Source organism: Biomphalaria glabrata, chromosome 13 (assembly GCF_947242115.1).
Source record: "Biomphalaria glabrata chromosome 13, xgBioGlab47.1, whole genome shotgun sequence".
NCBI lineage: Eukaryota > Metazoa > Mollusca > Gastropoda > Planorbidae > Biomphalaria > Biomphalaria glabrata.
Window position 1 is genome coordinate 13,608,850 of NC_074723.1, and position 18,668 is coordinate 13,627,517.

Here is an 18,668-nt window from a genome sequence, read left to right on the forward strand (position 1 = left end):
AGTACCAATTACTTGGCTTCTCTTTTTTTCTTTTCTGTTAGTATCTTTGAAACGTTTGATTTTTGTAAAATAATTGTTTGAACTGCATACTCCAAGTTAATATTTATTTTAATTATTTTTTCCCTCGCTATTTATAATTTAACAACATGTGATTGAATTGTGGGATGTTATCATTTCAAACATAGTCAAATTAAAAATACGCTTTTCTGATATAGTAAAAAGGTCATTATTTATTTTTTGTGCGTGACTTCCACAGAGTCGAGTAGTCCTCTAACCTTTGATAAACTCAACAATCAATATTTTTAGAATATTAAATAATAATAATAAAACTAATGTAGACTTTTAAAAACGTATATGAAATGTCGTTATTGTAGTTTTGAGTCTCGGCATGTTTTAATAAGCTACTACAAAAGTACAGTCAGCAATCTAAACCACACACAATTCTTCAGTTTATCTTGTTCAAACATCGAGAGGGCTGAATCTCTTTAGCTTCACAAGTACTGTTCTATTACGACTAACGTCTGGTAAGAAGGAGCGGCTCTAATTTATAATATAGGATTAAATCTTGACCGACATATATTATAGATCTAAACCTAAAAATCCAACACAGTCTAACAGTAAATATGAGAGTCTAGGTTTAAACCTTTTCCCGGGGGTTGGGGTATTTAAAAATAACGGAAATTTTACTCAATTTATTTTAAGTTCTACTCCAGGTATATTGAAGCACTTTTCGAAATCTGTTACGACAGTGGTTCAATCCCGGGACCGTTGTGATATGTGATGGATGTTTATCCTGACTAAAGTCAACTGTAGATGTTTGTTAGATTTCAATCAATGACTCAGCAAGCGTTTGGGTTTCTTGTTCGGGTGTATTCAATGTAGTTAAACAACAGCACAAAGATAATACACATCTATTTTAACTAGTGAAAAGATGTGGTCAACACTGATGAACAATGAATAATAAGTTTAATCCAATAAAAGGCCACAGTCAGAGTCTCTGTCAAATAAAACACGTCATTACCCAAGAGAATCCTATTGCTAACTGATTTTCCAGTCTCTAACCCAAAATATCCCAAGCGTCACTAGTCCCGTTCTTCTATGGTGCGTCTCTAACTAATTAATACTATAAAACTAGGTGCCAAACAGATTACAGTACCAAAAAAACGATGTGCCAAATAGACATATCCATAACAGGGGAAAGCGGAGGGGGGGGGGTGAGAATAGTGATACTGCAATTCATGGGCCAAAATTATGTGTGTGGAGGGGAGAAATATAAAGTGAGCCGTTCTAACCGAACAATACAGGTACTAGAATTTAAGGGTCAAAAGTATATTTGGGAAGCGAAAAAAAGCGGGATGTTTTATTGGAAATAAAAACATGAAAATACTTTAAAAAAAACAAAGCTTATATTTAGCGTAGTTGCATCAATTAGTTTGGATCAGACATGTAATTAAGTTTAAATAGATCTAGACCAACAACAATAAATCTGATATTTTTACAAATTGTTTTGTTTAGCGCAATTTCATGCTTGTAGCTTTTTCAATGCGCTATGATCCAATCACTTGTCTGGACCAGTAGGAAAGGGAGGGGAGAGGTAAAGATCTTTTCTGCTACTGTTACCGTGATCGTTTTTTTTTTAAATGCATTTATAAAAAAAAAAGTTAAAAAAACCTGAATTTGAATTTTCAAGCCTGCTAAAGCCAACACACTTACAACGCTGCCAGCGAATTTCTTATGAGAATAGTAGGTTTTATAGTTATCTATTAATCTTACCCTTGTTCAATACCAAAGAAAATAATTAATTACCAATAATTAATTAAATAATTGGTTATTTTATCGGCTCCCGAAAGGGAAAAAGACGCTATTAGTTTCGTGTGGAATGTCTGTCCGTCCGTCCGTCTTTCCGTCCCGTTTAGATCTCGTAAACTTGAAAATATATTGAAAATCCGACATCATGATATTTTAGATCTTTCAAAGTTCTGATGCAACGGCTACTTTTTTTCTTTTCTGAAAGTGACACATTTAATTTTTAAATCGACTATGCAAGCATTTTTTTAAAATAAAAATACACCATTTTACAACTATTCACTATTAATAGTAACAAACACAGGAGGCTATTTAGAAAGGGAGATGACTATTTGCCATATTTTTGAAATATCTTATGCAAAGGGTTTTAGATTTTTGTTAAAAATGTATTTCTTTTACAAATGTGTTGCTAAGTTATATAAGTTCTTTCATACTATCTAGTACATTTATAAAAATTGGTTACTATTTTTTCAAAGAGAAAAATCTATTTAATATGCATATATGTGGAACATAATTTAAAACAACAATTAATAAGTAGTGTTCAATATTATCGCGTGAACAGCAGGCGCCGCGGGTGAAATCCACAAAATGTTTTTTTAATGAGGCTTTGAGTAAGAGATTGACCCTATACAAAGCAATTAGATCAATAAGATAATCATTATATGAAATCAGTTAGACCAGGGTCACATCAAACGTCACTTTCACCTATCCCTTGGTCTGCTAGACCGTTGTGGCACCACTCAAAATCTGTCAACCTTCTTTCTCCATTCTTCAATGTCATTTGCCTTTAATAGAATTTCATTCTGATATTCTTTCTGAAAATATTGAAACCTGCCTTTTTACCTGCCTGGGTGGACTACTTCGGGGGCCGATTTCCACACAAGCTGTCTTTGTAACCTTGTTAATTATTGATTCTTGTTTTGTCAGGTAAAATAAATAATTGTGCAAAATTTCAGCTATTAATTAATTTTGTTTCCTATAAAAATATTACTTTATTGAGATATATGGGCTGTAAATGTAAAGTTATTCCTCTCAAATAAGATTCAGTAACTGCCTTGCAAAACTACCAATATTAATATTTATGTTTTTCTCTGTTTCCTTGGTATTCGGAGTTTTTTTTTTTAACCAAGACTAACGTCACTTTTCTGTTTCCACAATTGTTGGACAAGCTGAGAAAAGCTGACTCCATATATAACATTGTTCTTCTAAAATAGCAAACACCTATGTTAGAATTATTTTCCCGACATTATTTCAATACGTAGGATATAGAATTAAAGTTTTTCTTTTACAATGTAAGGCAAAAAAGCGACATTTTGTTTCCCAATGTTAGTTAAGTTTCCATCACTGAACGTAACGGCTCAAAAAAAAAAATGGGGTGGCGTACATATTTGTTACTGTTTGATACAATGGGGGAGGCGGGTATCTGAAGATTAGTTACGTAGCAAAAAAAAATATGTAAATGAAGTAAACAGTTTTTAGATCATTTTGTCATTTAAACTATGGTGTTAATGTTTGTTATGTTATCACAGAACACTCAGCCTACCTTGTTTGTTTATTAACGCGCTTTATATTTTTCAATTATTATTATTAACAGATATAGTGGCCTCTTTGTCTTTTGCGACATCGACTTTCACTTACCACGGTGTTTTGAAAGGATTTTGTTGTATATGTGAGTTTCGTGGAGGATGAGTGTCCTCCATAAGTGACGCCTCTGTCCCTTGGCTACCAACTATTTGAATGGGTCAGCCTAGCGGGGCTAGCGTGAGGTCAGGACTGCTTAACCACAGTTAAATTTCTAGGCCTATCGGTGTAGGTTGTGAGATAACAACTTTAGTAACGAATAAAGTGTCACGTATTGATGTTACATCGAGCTAGATGAGTTTGTTACTTTGATTAGATGCTTGATGTTCAGTAACAATTAGAAAGTCATTGCACAAGGGTTTTAAAAAATATTAAAGGAAAAATAACCCGGGTTTATTTTAACACCACTGGTTTTCCTAGGGGTTATTCGGCGGCCGCCCAAATGTATGTGTATACTACTGGGGTAAAAAAAAACTGAATAAGTCATCAAAGCGCTGATAGAAGTCTTTCCCATCATTTCTGTAGATACCATGATAAAACATGTAATTGGGGAAAATGATAATTGACAAATAAGTATTTTGTAAAATTCGAATATTTCTTGTTATGGTACTCTACGCTGCGGGGGGGGGGGGGGGTGAGTTTTGTTACGATTTGTTATAGGGGTGGAAAAGGGGGGGGGTGAGTTTTGTTACGATTTGTTATAGGGGTGGAAAAAATGGGGGGGGGGTAAAAAACGTGATTTTTGGTGTTACGAACGTTCCCTAAGCTGATGTATACGAGACGCAACATCCACCATGAAATACAATCTTTGAATCAACAGATCACTGTTTGGCGTTGTCAAGAAGAACTGTTAGTGAAACGAAGTGTTTAAAAAACTGTTTCCACTCGATAAACAGCAAACAGCAAACCTTCCTATGTGGCAAAGATCTGTAGAGTCAAACTCTTATCAATTAGAAGTTCTTGAAAGAAGCTATGGAAAAGATCTTTAGATACAATTGAGTTGATCATCTTAACTCTTTCTCTCCGTAATTATTTTGTGTTGGGTTGTATTATTCATTTTGATTATTTGTATTTCACTATCCAGTTCTGATTAAACTTCAATAGTTTTTGTTATCAGAAAATGCAATATTTGGTGTTCAATTCTAGGAGAATGGATGCTCTTTTTACACAACACAAACTAAAGTTTATAAATCCAAAACGTCATTTAGTTGAATGGGGTCAATTCAACTTTGGCATCGTCAGTTAGGAGAGAAAGAGTTAATCCCCGATTCCAGTAAATTTCTTTAAAAAAAATATCTGTGTGCATAGTGCCTCTTGGTGAATACTACAATGGTCGATAAGAATCTCGTAGTTATATATTTTTCTTTCGAAATATCCATAAACTATTTCTTGTATATATGTGGTATTTCTCTGTTGAACTCAAACTAATTTTTCTAATGGAATCTGATGTGTTTTTTTTCTAAGCTTTCAATAACAACATTAGCTATATCTACTCTGTGTGTTAGTCCTATTAGTCGCAATAATGTCATAAGTTCTTTAGTATCTTTAGTTGAGCTAATATCATTCACCTTCACTGCGCCGTCGTCGCCTAACCGACTGGATAATGGTAAAAAAATAAATTCTAAAATAAAAATAATTACCCATGTATCAATGCTGCATAGCAGTTCAAGGGAGATAATATTACAATTGTTTGCGAGGGACTCTCCGTGCTATTATTGCTTTCTAAAATGTGCCTCTATTTTTTTTATAGGCTTGAGATACAAAAAAGTTTACTTGTCTCTTACAAGGCAAGTAAGTAAACAACTAGTCGACCCATCGCGTAACATACGCCACTATCTAGTGACGGGTGAACACTTCCTGAAAGACACATTTGTCCAAATGGGGGTTGGTTTGGGCAAACGACTGTGTGCGCATGCCTGGAGAGCGAAAAGAACGCGGGTGAGGGCGGAAGGGGGTGAATGGGTTTAAGAGTCGGCGTGCGTGCGTGATGTCCCGCATGGTTGGGCGACGTAGAAAATTATATATACAGAGAGGATAACTTGTTCTTCGCCCCCCCTTCTTTTTTTTTTCTGAGCCGCGCTCTCTGTCGCCGCGAAAGTTACGTGGAGGTAACTCTAGTCCAACTTGCAGAAATAAAAGCTATCTTTCTATTTTTCATCGAGCGTTAGAGAGTCGGCGTGCGTGCGTGTCCAGCATGGTTGACCGACGTAGGGAATTATATATATATATATATATATATATATATATATATATATATATATTCACACATATTCCGTGCCTGCGCTGAGCATTTTGTGGAGTCAAAGAGCCTCATGCGGCTAGCGAGTCACAGTTTAAGACCACTGATCTAGACTATGTCTATTCAACAACATAGATCTATTTATAAAGCCAACTACATGTACTTGAAATATATATATACATATATTTCGTGTTTAAACTGATACAGAATCCCAAAGTAAGCATGTGATAATTGATAGATACAAGTTATCATTATATGTTATAGGCTTTTTACATGTAAGTATTATTGTATCCTTATATCCAAGAATACGCTAAATTTGTGTTTTTGACAAAAAAAAGTAGAGTTCTTTGCCTCTTAAGATCCACGCCGATCTCTCTTTAGAACCATAAACTCTTACTGTTTCCTTACTAAGATACGTAGTTCGATTACTTTTCACTATAATGAAGCTCTATTGCCCCCTTTTCTCTTCCTTGTTAAAAATGTTACAATTGTTTCGTGAAATGCAACATTTTAATAAAAGTTCCTTGTACTTGTTCCTGAATTTTCGTGACATTGTGACGTAAATCAAGAAATTAGAGAACGCACAGACTGTCCCACTGAAGTCAGCAACAATCAGAAACACTTGAAAGACATTGGTCAAAGACGAGTATTGTTGCAGGAACGAGATTGCAGCATCGAAGCCAATGAATGGCCCGTAGAACAGTATGCTCATCGCACATACGGTGAGTAAAAGTTTCGCTACATGATTCTCTGAAACACCCTTTCGATTGATCAGTTTAGTTCTCTCGCGACTGACCAACCAAAGTTTGATGGCGATTGCTGGAGTAAACACCAAGGTCACCAAAAAGGATGTTCCGGAAACAGCAATGTTGTAGACAATCCCAATCTCGATGTTGATGGCGTCAAAGTTTTTCTGAAAGAACTCTGTGGGCTCAATGACCGGAACTAACCCTTGATACTTCTCACTGTAGACGTAGTCATGTGTCAGCATAACGTAAGTGGGAGAGAACATCAAAGCGTTGACGACGTAGACCAGGACTGAGAGAAGCTTCATCCTAAAAGGCGTCATCAACCGGGAAGTCTTGAAAGGAAAGAAGACAGCCAAAAATCTCTCCGTGGATATAACTCCAACCATTGACATACTACAGAAGTAAAGAAGACGAGGTATCTCTGAGAAATACTCAAATATAAATATGGAGTATCGTAGTGCTGTTGGCATGTCTAAGAAATGAATCAGAAGACATTTCGATCGACTGCAATGAGAGAGAAAAATTAATAAGCAAATAAGAAATGGTATTTTTAAGTTTATACACTTTTTTAATGGCCACAATTAAAGGATGGCTATGTATTTAAGAAAAAACGGGTACACTTTATATAAATAGGGTACGTCAAAAAATGTATACACACTTTAAACTGTCATAGACAATTTATTTCCCGTTCTACAATACTAAATTTCTGGACATGGAAAGCTTAATGTCCAATGGGAAAATAAATGTGATTAATGCGAGTAATGTTCAAACTGGGCAAACTGGTAGCCTTCAGCATCAGTAATTGCAACATGGCGGACGTGCGTTTGAGTTTTGAAGAGCGGAAGCAGATAATTAAGTGGTACTGGAAGTTTGAGAATGTTGCTGCGGTTCGAAGACAGTGAGTATGGTACAGAACCAGCTTCAAGGTTAACAATTACACGTCTACGAGACAAATTTGAAATTCCTGGAACAGTGTGTGATCTGCGTAAAGGTCAATCAGGGCGACCTCGTACAGCAACAAGTGATGAGTCCACAACTGCGGTCTTGGAACTGTTTCAGCGTTCACCTCAAAAATCGTCAAAGCAAGCGTCACGTGAGAGTGATGTAAGTGCTAGTAGTGTGCTACACATTCTGAGGAAAGGCAAGTTTCGTGTGTACATTCCAAGGCTGGTGAAACAGCTAAGTGACGACGGTCCAGATCGAAGGTTAGAATTTTGTGAATGGGTTCAGGAGAGGGTGAGACGTGAACCGGGATTTATGGGTGGCATAATTTGGTTGGTTTTATTTTTCCAATCGGACATTAAGCTTTCCATGTCCAGAAATTTAGCATTGTAGAATGGGAAATAAATTGTCTATGTCAGTTCAAAGTGTGTATACATTTTTTTGACGCACCCTGTATATATATATTATACAGGAATGACAGCTTTGGAATGTTTGGATACGTGCATTGTCCCTATTAACAGTCCTATACATGATAGGTTCAGTGATTAATTTTGAACAAACAATTTGTAATAGTCTTGTAGCATTTCATCCCTAACAATCTTTCAATCCCACACTAACCATCATCTTATTACTTCAGTACACGCACCGTTATCCATTTGATAATCTACTAATGTAAATGATAGATAGATAGATAGATAGATAGATAGATAGATAGTAGATAGATAGATAGATAGATAGATTGCTTGAGGGAGAGATGTACACTGCCAGACAGACATATGAATACCTGATAGGTACAGTTAGACAAAACAGGAAGTCTGCCACTGACAGTGACACCAACAAAATATTGGACGTGTCAGTAGTGATGTTGTACTGACACAATACCAGCAGGTTGATGGACGTTCCAATCAATCCCAACAAGGCGAACACGTTGATCAGTACACAGTTAAAGGACAACTCAATCTTTGCCATGACCTCCTCACTCAAGAAATCCTGGCTGAGTTGGACAAGCGTGTCCGAACTATTCGCTCTAGAAGTCATGGCTATATCCTAGCACTAGGAAGAAGTCATAGTGTCTTTAAACTTTCGCCTCTTGGTTTAGAGATTAATTTCGTGTTTATATTTCTATTTTGCAAGGGTGAATACAACGACCAACTCCCAATAGTTCCGTTCGATTTGTAATATTGTATTTCGTTGGCCCTATTATATTTCTCTTAAAATTGTTAGTTTCTTGTTTTTTTAAACTGTTATCAACAATTATAAAAATAGTAATCAGAACATTAAATCATCTTTTACTCTTAATTATACATTAGAAATGTTTTCTTTACTTATCAAGTACCACTTTATAAGTTGCTCTTTGTTCACTTCTGTCAGAATCTGTAAAAAAAAAGCGTTAATTTGGAAAAGCGCGAGCTAGGTAATTATTCTAGAAACACACAAACTGAAGTGATATTTATCCCCGTTATATTTACCTAGGTTTAAAAATAGGTTGATGTTGGAACATGATATCAAAAGGCTGTACATAATTATTGCTAGCGGTAAAATTAAAAAGATTTGGATTTGAAATGGAGATTATTTTGCCCTTTCCTCTTGTTGTCGACTTTCAAATGACAGGTTAGTCTTTCGAGCAATAACCTTAAATAATCTAAACAATCAATAGTTGTACAATATAAACGTAGTCAAGCCAAATGTGTATGAACGTTTGTTTTCAAGTGTTCTACGTTAAGCCCTCTATAAAAAATAGATCACTCTCAAACATTCAATTCTTTAGCATCTCTTGTACTAACATCTTCTAAAACTACATAGTTGTCAACACGAAGACTTTGTTTCCTTAACACTTTCAATAGTTGGCAAATATCATTTAGTTCTAAAAGAAACTTGACATTGAACAGAAAATGCTAATTTAACTTCATTGCATACTATGCATATCATTGATAACAAACAATCGTGTATTGTTCCGAGGTAAATCCAGATATTTTTTTTTAAATGTATCCCGTGTTAGGAATACGGAATCCAAATAAACCCTAGAACATTGTTCGTGAGTCATTTTCAGCAATATTGCATCCAATGTTTAACTTTATTCTTGTAGAATACAATCATTGTTAATGTTTAGTTGATAATAGTGATCTTCCAGTTCTTCCTTCTTCTTCTTCGTTCTCATTGTTATGTTGGAGCGTTCAGATGACTAGACCAATACATGCTAGGACAAATTTGTACAAATACTCCTTCTTCCCTAGTGCTATTAGAGCATGGAATGGGTTGCATGAGCTAGCCAGAAAAACCAGTGACTTGGCAGAATTTAAGTCATTGGTTAATATGCATGACTAAATGCATGACGCGTAGGACGTAATCATCTTCTTTTTTGAAGTAACGTCTGTATTATATAAGATAAGATAAGATGAGATGAACTGCGCAGTGGTTTCCAAATCAGGGAGCTCTCCATATAGTTTTCTTTCTATTGGGGTGTTTTGGGGCCAGTGTCTTATACGGGCATCTTGGTAAAGAGAGCAGTTTTGGAGGGCGTGGTCGGCATTCTCTGGTGACACTCCACATGGGCAGATTTCACTGGTTCCAATTTTGAGCTTCCGGTACATGTGTTGTCGCATTCTGTTGTGTCCGGTCCTGGGTGGAAAGATTAGACGTTAGTCTTGTCGGGATAGCTTATAGTAAGCGTCATCTTTCTTGATGAGAGCTCGTCCATTTCTCATTTATTTTATTTACAATTAGTTTCTTCAATTCTTCTGGATAGAGTGCAGAGTTTAATTCTTCTTCCATAACATTATTTATTTTGTTTATTTATATCGAAATCTCTCCCACTTTTTAATAGCTTTCGTATTTCTGTGTCTTTTAATATATCGCCATAGCTCTTTTTTTCGTCAGACTATAAAATAATCAGGGCCGGTTTTGGAGGTCTGGAGACCCTGGGACAAGAAAACACCGGAGGCACTTAATTTTTTTTTCTAAGTCTTTCAAATCTTTATAGCCAATAAATGAAATTATTTCAACAAAGAATTTAGTAATTTGTTAGTTAAACACAATTTATTATAAACTAAATTACTGCGTGTACAAATGGAACTTTTTTTTTCGAGGAGAGGTCTTTGATGGTTTCTCTGAAATCAACACCCTGGAGTAAATTGAAATTAAATATTTTTTTTATCTATGTTGTGGGAGTCCCTCTCATGCGGAGTCACCGAGGCAGAGGCAGTAGGGCAGTAGCCCTGCCTGCCTTTTCCCAAATCCGACCCTAATAATCAAAACAACCCTGACCTACCTCTTACTACCATAACGATGCACCACTGTTCTTGCGAAGACGTTTTACTTGATTAAATATGGACTTATAAAATACGAAAAACATATATACTAAATAGCCGTAAACGCTGGAGCTTTGAGTTGTACATTTTAAAATTTGACCTACTTATGGTAAACCAATATCAAACAAACAAACAAAAAAAAAAAGGGGGCGTTAGAATCATGTCAATATATAGTGGTCATAGTTCGTACATTTACATGCTTCGGATGTGCCTTCACAATTGATGGTTATTACATCCTAACCTAAGGAGAGCGGCGGATGGTGGCGGGCAGGATTCGAACCAGGGTCTTTCGAGACGACAGCCCCGAGCGCATACCACTCGACCATGTAGCCATCCTTAGTTCATAATGATGTATACTATATAAACTATAGTATAATAGAACGAAAAAAAAGTTTATTATAAAAAAACCTTTGTACTTTAAAAAATATCACTGAAACAGCCAGCGACAAAACACCCATGACACCCCTCACTCCTCGAACTAAAGGACACGAACTGCTAAAGCTTTGGAGTTCTCAAATAATCTTTTATTGTGTACTTTAAGCGAACAAACAAACAAAAAAGATATTCAAGATAAGTCTATGATAATATATTCAAGATAAGTCTATGATTCATTATTCTATTTCCTTACGTTACACTTTCCTAAGCTTATCCTGTAGAGGATCACTTTATATCTTTGTCTAAATTTGGTGGACATTGTGACATAAATTATAAAGTTGACAGTCGCACACACACATCCACAACAATCGGAAATGATGAGAAACACTTGATAGGACGTGGTCAGCACTGAGTACTGGGGCAAGAAAATGGTCGCAGAATTGTATCCGATGGTGGGACCGTAGATGACCAGACCTATTGAGCATATAGCCAACAAAGTCTTGGCGACTTGAGGCTCAAAGCTGCACTTTCTTTGGGTCAGTTTCTTTCGCCTGTTGATCAACATCCACAAATAGATGGCCGTAGCCGGGGTCAACACCAAAGTGAGGAGCAGCGACGTGCCCAGGACAGCGATGTTGTAGACTATCCCGAGGTGAATGTTAATGGCTGCGTAGTTGTTCTTGTAGAGATTTGTAGGTTTCAGAACCGGGATGAAGTCGCCGTAGCGCTGGCTGAAGTCGTAGTCGTGGGTGAAGCTGAAGTAGGCAGGGGAGAAAAGCAAGATGTTGGCGACGTACACGAAGATGGAGACAACTTTCATTCTCAGCGGCGACAGCATCGACGAGCTTCTGAAGGGAATGGTGACGACCAAGAATCTCTGCACACAAATAACACCAACCATAGAGATACTGCAGTTGTAAAAGACACGTATGAATGCCGAGCAGTACTCGAAGATATAAATATTTATCTTCAAAGCTGTCTGAACTTCAAAGAGGTGTACAAGTACACACTTGGAATGGCTAAATTAAAAAAAAAAGAAGAAAAAAAAACAGGTGAATAAAATCTAGTGTTTTAAAAATCATCATCGTTTGGTGATATATATGACTTAACCATTGTGGGCCCAATGCGAAACGGATTTCGCGGGCCCAGTTTGGGTAGGGATACGGATGATAAATGAAAATTAAGAATTTTTATTAGAAAATACATTCGGCTTTGCATTTTCGCCATCATTGAGTTGCTGGAAAGGTTCTTCATCACACGTCAGATTTAAATTAAAGGTATCTCTAAATACTTCTACCGTTTGTTAACTGAGATGAACTCTGGTTGGTTTCAGGACAGGAAGGACTAGTACTCCCTTAGTGCTCTGGCAAGAAACTGCTATTCATCGTATGCCTCATAGCTCTCATACATGTCTTGTGACTCTGCCGATAAGAAAATAGTTGTGCAAGAGATTCGCAATGTCTCAACTGACTCTCAAGTGTCGGCAATAGGCATCAACATTTGGTCGGAACTGGACAATATAAGCACCTATGGTGCAGTACCCAGTTATATACTGCACACTTGTAGCTTATTCTGACCTTTTTACTCCTCCTGCATGGATGGCTACAGTACGGGCGATTTAAAATACTGCCAGACTTCGCTGGCCTTGTCAGAGCCATCCTAGGATTTCAACCACTTCTAATGTACACACTCTCGGATTGTAATCGTAGCCTGGTTTAACGTACTTGGGGCCACGAAAGTTTATTACCAGACCTAATCAAAAGTTTTACTCTCAATTAACAAAAACAATTTTGTGTCTAGTAGATAAAAGGGCAGAGTTTCTTTAAATGTTCGTCAAATGAATGCAACGTAAGTAGGGAAAGAAAATGAGTTTTGGTGTCTGCGTATCATGTTTTAAATCGATGTATAATTGTTGCAAATAATTATTGTCAATTGTGAGTCCAATGAGACACTTTTTGTGAGTGTAGTAAGACAATTTTTTGTAAGTGTAATGAGACATGAGACACATTTTGTGAGTGTAATGAGACACTTTTGTGAGTGTGATGAGACACTTCTTGTGAGTGTAATGAGACACTTCTTGGGATTTAAACTAACACTTAGAGTATGTAATCTTAACATAATCTATATATACAATTCTCTTCATAGCTCAAGAGTTTGGACACCAAGTAATAGAAAGATCACTCTTTTATTTCTGCAAAGTCAGACGGACTAGAGTTACCCCACGTAATTTTAGATGCGAAAAAAAAGAGGTGGTGGGGAGAACAAGTAGTATTCAACCGTCACTAAATAGCAGGGCCGGACTTAACCATTGTGGGCCCAATGCGAAACGGATCTCGCGGGCCCAGTTTGGGTAGGGATACGGATGATAAATGAAAATTAAGAATTTTTATTAGAAAATACATTCGGCTTTGCATTTTATTCATTCTTTACTACGCACAGAATTACTACACGAGCATTGCGTGTAGCGAAGTCATACAGTATATCAAAAGAATTCTGTTTCCTTCATAGATCACGCTCAATAACAAGAATCACCAAATGTTTCAATCTATCTACGAGAATTGTTGACCTCAAGTAATTCTTGATTTTATGGAGACGCGAGAAGCTTCTTTCACAAGATTCCACAAATACGGGTATAGCATAATGCCATTTTTTTTTATCGCACTTAGGATTGGCGTTTTCCATATTGAATGACACCCCAAAATGACAATTTTTGGTCTATATATTTCATGAGATATGCATGAGTTTTCTAATGATTTTAATAATTATCGGATATTTCCAGGACTTTTTCGTATATTTTGCAATTTCAGGAGATTTCCATGAGCTCTTGGTAAATCGACAGGAGTCAGCGGGAAATCTGCTATAAGTTATAAAATGGTTTAATTTAATTAATTTCTACACCTAGAATTAGCGCGGGGCCTATGAAAGTGCGGGTCATATAAAAGTGCGGGGCCCACTGCTGTCGCATGGGTTGCAGTGGCTACACCGCCGGTCGACTAGTCTTTGATATTGTGCAAAATACAACTTAGATAGACAGAGATCCAAAAACTGTTCACGAATGGCTGTGTAGTATAAACCTTTTAAAATTAACACAGCAAGGTTTAAATGGCCTTCAGCGCTCATTGAAACACTAAAGAAAAAAAATAATTTTGTATGACTCGCTTTGTTTAAATTTAATTTTACCTGAATGGAATGGTCAAACAAAACAAGAAGTCCGCCACAGACAGAGAGACAAGCAGTATGTTTTAGCTGTCCCTTGTAATGTTGCACCTGGATAACACCGCCAGGTTGATGGATGTGGTCACCAGTCCAAGAAAGGCGAAGACATTAATAAGCACACAGCCGAACACAAATTCAACCGTCTCCAGGACATCCTCGCTGGTCAGATCATCGACACAACGTAAGCACACATTAAGTCTTTGACCTATGACATTCTCCACGACTGCTGCACAATAAAGATAGTCGACATCTGATGTTGAATTCTCTACGCTTAGCCATTGGCAATGCATGGCCTATAGAGCATACACACAAAAAAAAGACTTTTTAAGAACTACCTATTCCAAGATATATTCAACTCTCTCTATTATTTTGTATTTAAAGTACTTCGCGAAATGTGTTCACATTTCACAGAATCTTAACTGATAACAGTTCAAATTGGCATGAACATTTTATATTCTCCCTAGAATCACAAAAATTCCAATTACTGAAATCTAAAAGTACTTCAGAATCGAGTGAAAATTAAAACTTTAATTAGTAGAAATCTGATCTATTGACTCCAGATTTAGAGGCGCTTCCAAACAATGCACAATGCAGTGTTTAAGTTGGCGGGAAATCTTAGCCTCGCATTAGACAGAGAAAGGCATTCAGACCACACAAATAACAATTTATTTCATTAAAGGAACGAGACGTCTGGGAATTAATTGAGCTATCTTTGTTCTCTTCAAAAACATTCACAGATTCAAACAAAGCAAACTTATTTACTATTGTCAGCGTCAGTAGCTAACTTTCCTATAGATAATTGCCTCTTGATACATTTCAGTAACTGAGAGAAAAAATTTAATAAAAAATGAAATTCCCAGTGGCAAATTTTAAATGATTCTTTTACATTTTGCGAAACAATACAAGGGCTTAACTATTAAAATAACGGCCATGTCAAACTTACAGCACCTAGCAACAAGTTCAAGTGAATGTCTACCCAGAAAAAAAGAAAAGAAGAGAATGATAAAGTGTAGAATAAATAAGAATTTGACCAGCTCACATCCCAATTACAAGTAAAAGAACGACAAGCTATCCCGACATGACCAACACATACATTTTTGACTCACAACCGGGCACAACAGAATGAGACAACATATGTCAGCTAAAAGTCAGGCCTAGCAAAACTGCTTGATCTGGAAACCACTGCACTGTTTATATTAGATATAGGATATGATCTGTACCCTCCAATAAAACAGAAAATCAGAACTTCAGAAACTGAAGAACTTCAGAACTACGTTTGAAAACATTGTCTCTCAAAAACAAGGAGCCGGATTGAGACTAGCCAATAAATAAAAGACAAACATTTTGATTTTATTTTATCCAATCTAGTCTACAATATATGTGGTACTTTTTTTTTTGAATAAATAGTCTACAATTTGACTTGTTAGCTAAGTAGCATATTTGCAACATAGCGCATTACTAACTCAATTTGTCAATTGTTGCAAAATTTGTACATGTTTTTTTTTTTCAACTGAAAACAAAATACATGCAGATCTATAGTCATGTTTATATTGAAAAATATGTATTTGGTAACATAAAATTAGCTTTATAGGTTTCCTCATTTTATTTATTTGTGCGTGTGTGTGTGTGTGTTTAAAAAAAACGTATCCTTAATTTAAAAATAATAAATCTTTATTTTGAAGATGTTCACGAGAAACTAAACAATGTCATGGGACGTAAATGAAATGTCCTTCTTGTCAACTAAACAAAAAAAAAAAGTGTCACACTATTCCAATGCGTGGCAATTGATCATGGTATCAAGTTGCCTTTATTTCCACTAGCTACATTTCCATTGTTCCAATTTTTTTAGTGTGCTTCTGTAGCAATTGAGGTTTTACAGGGTGGGGGTCGCTAGCCGATACGAGGGACGTCTTCGTATAACTTGGCGCGATGTGCCTTGACGGAGAACATTGTGCTACAAACAGAAGGCGTTAAACAAACGTAATTCTGTGGAGCTAAAAGGTGCCTACAAATAATCATGTATCCTAATCATACAAATAATCATGTATCTTAATCATACAAATAATCACGTAAATCTTAATCATATAAATAATCATTTATCTTAATCATATAAATAATCATGTATCTTAATCATACAAATAATCAATTATCTTAATCATATAAATAATCATGTATCTTAATCATACAAATAATCATGTATCTTAATCATACAAATAATCATGTATCTTAATGATACAAATATTCATGTATCTTGATCATACAGATAATCATGTATCTTGATCATACAAATAATCATGTATCTTAATCATACAAATAATCATATATCTAAATCATACAAATAATCATGCATCTTAGTCATACAAATAATCATGCATCTTAGTTATACAAATAATCATGCATCTTAGTCATACAAATAATCATGCATCTTAGTTATACAAATAATCATGCATCTTAATCATACAAATAATCATGTATCTTTAAAAAAGTGTAGCTCATCATCAATTTTGTACACCGGATGCACCAAAAGGTTAGCTATTTATAGCTTTTCAGTCATGTCTGAAAATCCCAGACACCAGATAGACTTCGAAATGCTAATACATGAATTATGTTTTTTATAAATATAACAAGTATTTTACTAAGAGAACAAATTATCTTTAAGGAAGATACTATTGTAACAAGAAAAAACATTTTTAAAAATATATTTTACAAAAAAAGAAGATGTCTCCATTACTTAACCTCAACTATAATAAAATAATTAGAAAAAAAATCAGAAAATTATTTTTTTTAGTCAATTCGGGTATGGAGCCCGTAACATGGTCAGTTGTTGGAACTTTACGCATTTTTAGATTCGGCCAGAGATAAAGGTATACTTTTGCGATTATTTATTGGTATTTTCATTATATGCAGGGCCGCCGCGAGGGTTTGTGGCCGCCTGTGTGTTAAAATGGAAAATGCCGCCCCCATCTTTTTTTTATAGAAAAAATAATTTATTAATACTGAGCTCAAAATGGTCTAATGGACACTGAAATGGTCTAATGGACACTGCATCTAAAGCGCTCTTTAATTTAAATCCATTTTTTTAGACCATTTCTTAATAGTATCCCCCCGAAAGTGGAACAGACGCAATTAGTTCTGTGTGGTCTGTCTGTCCGCCCGACCTGTTTAGATTTCGTAAACTAGAAAGGATATTGAAAATCCGACATCAAGATATTTTAGGCCCTTTAAAGTTCTGATGCAACGGCTACTTTTTTTCTTTTCTGAAAGGGAAATATGTAATTTTAAAAATCAATTATGCAAGCAGTTTTTTTCATAAAAATACACCATTTTTACAACTATTCATTATTAATAGGAACAAACACTGTGGCTATTTAGTGAGTAGGAATAACAATGATATATGTAACACATTTATGCAAACTGTTTTAGATTTTTCTTCAAATAATACTTTTGTTTCTACAATTGTATTGCTAGTTTAAGTAAGTTCTGTCATGCTACTTACTACATTTACAAAAACATTTGCGAGGGACATTTAGGTAACCCTACATATAGAGCGAGGACGTTTGTAATGGGTGCAATATTTGACAAATATTCTTCGTGTTAAGTAGGACGTTTCTGTCGAGGACATTTATTTTTCACACAAAAGTCGTCACTATAATGACGTGCAATGGTCGGAAGAAATTCGACCATAAAAAGACAAAAACAATCCAGAAAAATAAATCACACTATGACCTTTTGAAATGTTTAATTCAAAAAAAAATAAAAAATAAAGGAACCTTGGCATAAAAATGTGGCCGCCCCTTACATTCGGTCGCCTGCGTGCAATGCACACATTGCCCAATAGGTAGCGGCGGCCCTGATTAGATGGACTATATAAGACTAGACCTAATGTTCTGATTTTGGAGTTGTAGTCTAGATCTACTTCTAGATTTAGATGTAATGTATATTAGATTTACGTATAAATATATGCAAAGCTTATAAACTTCAATAAAATTAAAGCAACTTTAAATTTACTGTTATCGCATAATTACAGTAATATAATCTCCAGCCAAATTTACATTTATTTATTTTTACCTTGACAAATTATAACGGTCAAATTAGAGTTTTCCCCGTGTGGCCAAGGAACTTGTAATTCTTTTCTCAGCGATATACACCAACTGTTGAATTTGTAGGAAAATTGTTAGAGCCATTTTTGCGATCAGCTGTCCAGGTTCCTGGATCCAGGTTCCTAGTTCCAGGTTTCTGCTGGTTCCATGAAGATCTGACTTGAATACAGGTCTTGTAAAAAAAGTAACTCGATATTCAGATATGCACACAACTGAACACAATGCCGAGACGTGACAATGCATGGGGATAAAAGATGCACTCTAATTTTGTATTAAAACACGAAAAAAAAAAGCATTCAGAACTAGAAAACAGGCATTCTGCAACAGGCTTGGCTCTCAGGAAGTGCTGGAT

The 18,668-nt window shown here is 35.7% G+C and overlaps 2 protein-coding genes across 2 annotated transcripts in view; one reads left to right on the forward strand and one right to left on the reverse strand.

Annotated features, from left to right (window-relative positions):
• The window catches only part of LOC106053363 (transmembrane protein 26-like), a 226,343-nt gene that overhangs the window by 91,994 nt on the left and 115,681 nt on the right, over positions 1-18,668 (forward strand). The window lies entirely within an intron of this gene.
• LOC129922414 (uncharacterized) lies at positions 6,075-6,845 on the reverse strand. The gene has a single exon (XM_056008387.1). It carries the CDS (start codon positions 6,843-6,845, stop codon positions 6,075-6,077), a length of 771 nt encoding a protein of 256 aa, XP_055864362.1.